Source organism: Thunnus thynnus, chromosome 10 (genome assembly GCF_963924715.1).
Source record: "Thunnus thynnus chromosome 10, fThuThy2.1, whole genome shotgun sequence".
In the NCBI taxonomy this organism is placed as follows: Eukaryota; Metazoa; Chordata; class Actinopteri; order Scombriformes; family Scombridae; genus Thunnus; species Thunnus thynnus.
In genome coordinates this window covers 27,200,607-27,208,244 of record NC_089526.1, presented here as the reverse complement: position 1 = coordinate 27,208,244, position 7,638 = coordinate 27,200,607, and the positions used below count along the sequence as shown (strand labels likewise).

Genomic DNA, 7,638 nt, shown 5'->3' with positions numbered 1-7,638 from the left:
AACATTCTGTAAAAACAAACTAGTAACCTCACCTGACCCTTTAGTGACGGCAACTCTACTCATAAAGGTCACTCTCTGTGTGCATTTTGACACTTAACATGTATCACATTGAATTCCTTCTTTTTTTTTGCTTTGTACGAGTTCAGCAAGTAAATCCACCAGATATCTTAGCATGAGTCAATATGACGCTGTATTCGCCTCCTGATCGCTCCCATCTCTGCATTTCCTTGTTGCATCTGTCCCTTGAGCACATGTGGCAGATGCTGCATGGTCGAGCTCGCTCGGAGAGGCCGGAATGCTGTCAGCTCAGATCCGTCTTCGTTTGGGAGGGCGCGTGTTCATTAAGCCCAACATGGCTCAACAGGAGGCAGGCTTCCACAACACACTCATGTATGGCATCATAAATCCATATTAGAGAAGATGAGGCATATCCTGTGGAGGTATATTGCAGAGGTGGTGGGGGGGGTGATAATAAGTAACCTAGCCCGCCAAAGCCCAACAACATTCAGATAAAGAACTGACAAGATCAGGAGCAATGGAGGCATATCAGGGAGATTCTGCTGCTTTGTTAAATTCTTTATCGTAATTTCAGTCTATGCTCTATATGACTGCAATTTACATAGCCTGATTTTTTCCGAGAAAGGTCAGTGGCTGGGGCAACTTGCCAGGTGTTTGTGGAGCAGCAGACCAGTGTGGTGCGGTGAATGTAATTACGGCACTCTGGCAATCTGATAACCTGCCAGTCTGTCTCTCAACACTAGGAAAGTGCACTGGCATATTAAATACGGCTCAACAAACATGGCTGAGAGCGGAGAAGAGTGTCTGTGTGTGCAGACTTACGGGGTAAGGGATGGTGGTTGGGACAGGGTTTGACTGATATCAGGTTTTGAAGGCCAGGATGCTTTTCAACTGCAGCTGCGCTATTATTCAGCACCCTTAAATTGGCAAATTTCATTCCAAGGACTAAATTGTTGATCTGGCTGGAGCTAATATGAGGCTTCAGCAGTCTATATTAGCCAAATCAAAGATGTTTTTGGTACCGAATTCACTCTTTTTATTTCCACAGACTGTGCTTCCCTGCTGAGCTGTGGTAGAGAAACAGTAACACAAATAGAACATTTTGTAATTTTGGAAGATAACCACCTGACTCAGACTGCTGAAGTGTCATATTAGCTTTGGCTGAACCTAAAAATCCATTTTTGCTCTGAACAAGGGCTGTGGATTTTGTCACCCTCCACCACCTAGTAATTACTAATTAATTGTATTCAGTACAAACAGGAGGAATGATTTTGGGCATATGAGTGAAACCTGCCATTCAAACACAGGGTAATAGTAATAAAGCACATCTATGCATATTACGTAAAATCAAATTTAAAAGTCACCTTTGATTATTAAGGCCTCCAACTGACCATCAGTAGAATAATTGCCTCATAATGTCATATCCATCTTCCCAGAGGTAAATGACACTAACTAAACTAGACCGGTTTAACTAGAACTACTAAAAGATCTACAGAGGTGAGGGACTGCTCAGACAAGACACAACAGCAGTGGAATAAAAATAATGTTTGTGTCAGTAATAGTCAGTAGGTCAAATAAAACAACAAAGTGGAGGAGACAGAACAGTGTTGACTCTGAATCCCAGAGCTCCCAGTATCTGCAGCAAAGCCTCTGTTTAGTGGCAAGAACAAACATCAGTCCTGTTCCTGTCTGGAAACGAGCTTCAGGCAACGGCCCAAACAGACAGCTGAGAGAGTCCAGGGAGCTGCCTGAGACACACTGCTGCCTCTCTGGACCCGAGCTGACACCATAAGTCAATGACTGGCTATTTAGACATTGAAGCTGTTTGGAGACTGGTGTTAACAAGCACAAAGGGGCCACTAAGTGAACCAGAGAAGGGGTCATTGTGCTTATAGAACAGAGAGCTCTCCCCGCACTCATCTGTTTCACACTTCTTCCCCTTCAGCCGTTCACTCTTTCAGTTGCTTTTTTCTTCTTCTTTTTTTTCACTGTAATTACACCTGCTCCGTCAAGCGAAACTTGAGGCGTGGCTGGGTAAAAATCACTCGTTAATATGAAGTATGCAGTGTGAGGAGGATGACTACTCACTGACGGTCTCTGTGGAAACATTAGGTTGTAAGCAGCCTGCACCTGTATGTGCCTCCTGGGACGAAGAGGTGAGGAAACCTTGCTTTGGGGAATTGAGTGCGAGTGTGAAATGAGAGCATCTATTTTCAAGATGAACCTGCAACAATTACAAATCCATAGTGAGGAAACAAGTGCTTCTAACTAACGGTGTTTTGGCTCGGGCTTGTTTAACCAGCTGAAATGAACCCAGAGCTGATCATGAGAAACCTGAGCAACACACCTTCAAACCAATGAGAATAATAATCCTATTAAAAATGTGCAGCATACATTCCTTCTTATGGCTAAGATTGGCAATGCTGTTTTTGAGCAAACGTCTCCCAAAGAGATTTCCAGGAAGGGAAGTGTGAAACTAAACGTGTGACAACATGTTTTCAGCCCACAGAGTCAGTGAGTGGCTGCTGTGTTTGTCAGGAGACATATAGAGCGTTAACACCAGCCGGAGCACCAGACCAGACACAAAGTGTTACACATTTCTTCTCTTCCTCATGTCAGACACATCCTGAGACAATCACAATTATAGCAGCCGCTGGAGTTAACTTGACAAAAAATAATTAAAGGTTTTTCACACTGAAATACAAAGATATGCCATAAAGACAGAGCATGCTGCTGCTAGATACAGGCCTGGCAAACTGTCAGGGAAATCTGTGCACGAGCCATGCTGCTGTACTACAAATTACATGTAGCTGCAGGCTACACAGGGCCAGTTGTTAGAGATCTTTTATGTGTATGTGCATGAGACAGAGAGATGGAGGCAGAGGGAAATTATTATCTCTGGGTGCTCTTGAAGAAAGGCCAAGGAAGTTCACAGTCATCCGTGTGCAGACATAAACATCTTCATTAATTTAGACTGCTACACGGCAACATGCGTGGCATACTATCTTCAAAGGAATACCACCACATTAATTATTAATCCATACCACAGTGGACGGTGTGAAAAAATAGCAATTGACAGTTCAGAATAAACACTGATGGGAAACCCTCTTTCCAAGGATGCTAGTTCCTCTAAAACAGGGTCACATGAAAAGCCGCTTGAGCTCATTTCCATAATACCTCTGTGTGCCCCATGAGAATCTCGGGTTCAGTTCGCCTTCATTTGCATGTGCCATGAAACTGCATACATCTTTTCCGGTTTTTGCAGCTGTTGGAGTGTATTATAATATCGGAGACTATTGGTAGGGGCTGTTGGATGTGAAACCTGCCCACTGGCTACGGCTCAAAGACATTATTTTGGGGAATTCACAGCGGAGCCAAGGATTTTTATCAGATTCACAGCAGGAAGCAAATTGGACAGGAGATAACCGTTGGCTACACTCATCACCTACAGACCCACAGATAGGAGCTCATTTAAATTCAGACAGAACGTCCTCTATTCAACTTTACTTTTTCCAATTTGACTTTATTTCCTACTCACTTGTTAACTGAAATAGCACTTTAACTGTTGCAGTGGAGATACTATAAATGTCAGCAACATGGCAAACGTGCAGACGTTTCACACATTGTTAAACTTGTAAGAGTTAGTGTTAGCCATATGGTCCATGCTAGCTTTGGCACTGCCTCGGGAATGAGCGTGCACCTATATTGTGTGTGTGTGTGTGTGTGTGTGTGTGTGTGTGTGTGTGGCCCTGAACTCCTTTGGATCACATTCCTCAGTCTTATGATTAAAGGGCCTTAGTCGAGACAGATACCAGCATTCCAGAGGCATTTTATTCAGCTGAATGTCTTCACAAGAAAAAAAAAAAAAAGAGAAATTACATCCACCTACTAAATCCAAAAACTATGCAATGTGCACTATAATCATTCAAAGAAGCTATACTGTATATCACAAATTCACATATTAAAAAGAACAAACTCACAGACAAGCAGTACGGCATTTCTCTGCAGCAGAGGCATAATGAGAAGGTTGCAATGACCAGCAGTACGTGTTTGGTTTTTTTTTAAGGTATTCTTTCACGTCTTATTTAAAAGTCAGTGTATTCCATCCATTTATCCTCTAGGAAAAGTAAAAATAGAACATATCACTCTTTCCAACCCTTTGCCATGATTCATTGTCCATGCAATGTTACACAGGGGGAAAAAAAAACGCAGTTGACATCACAGCTGCCGGGTACTTGTATAGGACATGCGGCAGTGGTTAAGAAGGGTTAATTAGGAGCCATGACAGATGTAAAATCTGAATGGCATCATGGGGGAAAAGGGTAATGGGAGGAAGACTCTCATGCAAATCTTAATAGTATAAAGTCATTTTAATATCTCACTGCGGGGTCCCAGATAGTGTCCAATCCTTGCTCACACATCTGAATTGATGCTCAGGTTGGCCAAACGTGGGTCAGAGTTGATCTCATACCTGTAATGGTAGCCCTCCATGTGGTCCCTACAAGCATCCCGGATGTTGTACATCCACCGCTTGATACCTTTTCTGTTCAGGTAGAGCACCAGCAGGAATATGACGCCGATCAGGGCCAGCACCAGCCCCAGGAAAACATACGAAGTCTCCAGCACGCCCTCCAAGTCGCCCAAACACTTCAGCTGTGACTGCTCGACCTGCACCAGCGGCTGGCGTCTCAGGCCCTTTGGGTCTGCACAGGTCAGGTTCTGCATGTCAGTGACCTGAGTGGAGTTCTTCAGCCACAGCAGCATGTCCTCGATGAGGCAGTTGCAGTGCCAGGGGTTCCCTGCCAAGCGAATGTGGAGCTCAGGCTTGAGGCTGAACTCTGCCAGGGTGGTGGTGGGGAGATACCTGAAGCCGTTGTCCCTCAGGTCGAGGTCCTGCAGAGGGGGCACCTTCAGCGTCCCGTTCTGGATGGCGATGATGGAGCTGTTTTGCAGGCTGAGGTTGACGAGGTTGGAGAGTCTGTTGAGTATGTCGTCTGGAAGGAACACAAGGTCATTGTTGGACAGGTCCATGGCTTTAAGCTGGTGGAGGTTTCCACTCTGCAGGAAACTGAAGACATCATCTATGAAGGAATGATTGTGAACAGACCTGCTGAGGTTCAAGAACTGTAATTTGTTGTCATCAGGGAAAGGTTTTAGACTGATATTCTGGAATTTGTTGTTGCTCAGGTCCAGCCGCACAAGGTTTGGCAAGTTGTCAAATGTGTTTTCATCCACATACTCCATCTCATTCCCACTGAGATAGAGATCTGTTAATTGTTCCAGGCGGGTTGGGAAAGAGTTCACGCTAATACGGGAAATGTTGTTTCCTGTGACGAATAGGACTTTGGTGTAGGCCGGTAAAGAATGCGGAATCGCGTCCAAGTCCTGGTTTTGGCATTTTACAGTTTGCATGGAGCACATGCATTTGTCCGGACAGTTTTGGCAGGACAGCTGGCCTACGACCGCAAGGAGGAAAAGTAAATGCATCATAGCGGACTTCTGTGTTCTCCCTCGCATTTCTCCGCGTTTACACACGCACGATGTGCTCAACAGGCGCATCTTAGATTTATACTTTGCGTGCGCAGACCGTGCGTCAAGATCACTTTATAACAATCCAACCCAGTCACCGCCTCGTTCTTCCGCGGGGAACAAGGGAAAGTTTTTCAATTGTGTTTCCCACCTTTATCCGTTCAAAAACTGCTCCCAGTTCCAACTCAAACTCCATATAACTACCCCCACACCATCCTTGAGGAGGAGAAGTTTGCACTTCCTTGAGGAGAAAAGTGGCGAAGATCGCAAACTTTTTGGCAACACTACTATTCCAAACCTCAAGCTATCCTGAAGGATGTAAAAGCTACGCGATATTTTCCCAGTCCCGGCTAAACAAAGACGTCCGATGTAGAATTTGAAAGTGGGCTAAGGATTTACGCGGACTACTAGTTCCGAAACAGACAATGCTCCCTGTCTCCCAACGGTGCCATGTATCACATACGCACTTCCAGACTGCTGCTCTCCAAACCGATGGGAGACTAGAGAGAAAGACTGAAGACAGCAGACCATTGGAGGGAAGGAGCATACCATTATTCATCACATGGAGGGGTGAACAGAAAAACTTGCGAGATTTATTTAGGCATCAGTTTCCATGTTTCCGCTTATTATGATGATGCTGTTGGAGAGGACTTATTTTATTTAAACTGCCCCAACATTTAAAATTGTAATCCAAATGTGAAAATTGTAAGTAGTGTTGTTAAAAAGAACCTACAGCCTGCCAGTACTGATATGCAACCCTTTGGCTTACTGGGGTCCAGGGACCTCTAGGGGTCCCTGGGGGAGTTCAGTGACGTCCCAAACAAAGTGAAGAACAATTCAGCCTCACTCATCTATTATAATCTATTTAACGATTTCTCATAATACATCCACGGCTTGGCTATGTCATTCTAAGATGAGATTACATATTATCAGTGGTGCTCGGTAGGGAAATGAAAACGTTTGTTTGTACATGTAGAAAAACCAGTTTGAATCATAGGCTCATTATAAGATTTATACAAAATATATCACAGTGGAAAAACACACATAAAGGAGATGAGAAGCCAAAAGACAACTAGTAAAGGATACACATTAATCATTTGATCACTGATGTCACATTACTGATGGATGCAAAACCTTAAATATGCCGTATATGAAATATATACCTAAATGAAATAGAGAATAACTACAATTTACTTTCTGTCAACACAACACACAACCACACAGGCAAAAACCTCAGAATAATAGGGAGGCAAAATATGAATTATCATCATTTGGATGAAGCTTCGAGGTAGGTCTAAAGAAAAACTTAATGAAGTTGTTATCCTTTCATGCAGAGCCATTTGAAAAACTTGACATGTATAACTTTTATCTTCAAAAATATATTTTTTAAATGACATAAATGTGAATTTGAAACTGTGTGGTCAAATTTCATTGCTTGTCTCTCAAACTAGGGTGCAGTGAGGGTTACCTGGAAAAGGTCAAAAACCCAGAAAAATCAAGAACATTTCATTTATTTTATCCTAATGGAATAATTACAGTTGTATAACAATTTATAAAATAGTATTTTGAGTAGATGTTTCAATTTCTCCACTTAACAAAATCAGTTTTGATCCCTTGATCAAGGATCGAAACTGATCTTTTTGTTACTATTGCAAACAAGAGTGTTGAAATTCCTGATGTGAGAAGAATATGAGTTGTTCTAGTTTTTCTATGTGCAGCATCCAGGACTGTTGATGTTTTTGCTCCTGTAAATAATTTCCCAAACCAAATAATCATAAAAATGGACAATTGCAACACTTAAAAGTATCAAGGGTTCATCAACATAGTGTTATTTCAGAAAAAAATTAGTGGGTCAATACATTTCTTTGTATCTTTACATATTCTCTATTTCCACATCTCCTTTTGAGAATTGACTTGAGTGGCGACCTTCCTGTGAGAGCATTGTCTGCTGGATTATGCAGGATTATACTGCTTAGAAGCAAAACTGTGGATGTGCCCATGCTTGAATGGCGAGAGAGGGCGTACTCATCAATATGTCATATTTGGAAACCCCGCTGTGGCTCCCAGCGTAACCCTAGCTTCACCCTCCCT

At 43.0% G+C, this 7,638-nt stretch overlaps 1 protein-coding gene across 1 annotated transcript; it reads right to left on the bottom strand.

Moving 5' to 3' along the window:
* Positions 1 to 3,817: 3,817 nt before the first annotated feature.
* On the bottom strand, positions 3,818 to 6,073 carry tpbg (trophoblast glycoprotein). The gene has a single exon (XM_067602311.1). The coding sequence runs from the start codon at positions 5,575 to 5,577 to the stop codon at positions 4,432 to 4,434; it is 1,146 nt and encodes a 381-aa protein (XP_067458412.1). The 5' UTR covers positions 5,578 to 6,073; the 3' UTR covers positions 3,818 to 4,431.
* Between the last annotated feature and the right edge of the window lie 1,565 nt (positions 6,074 to 7,638).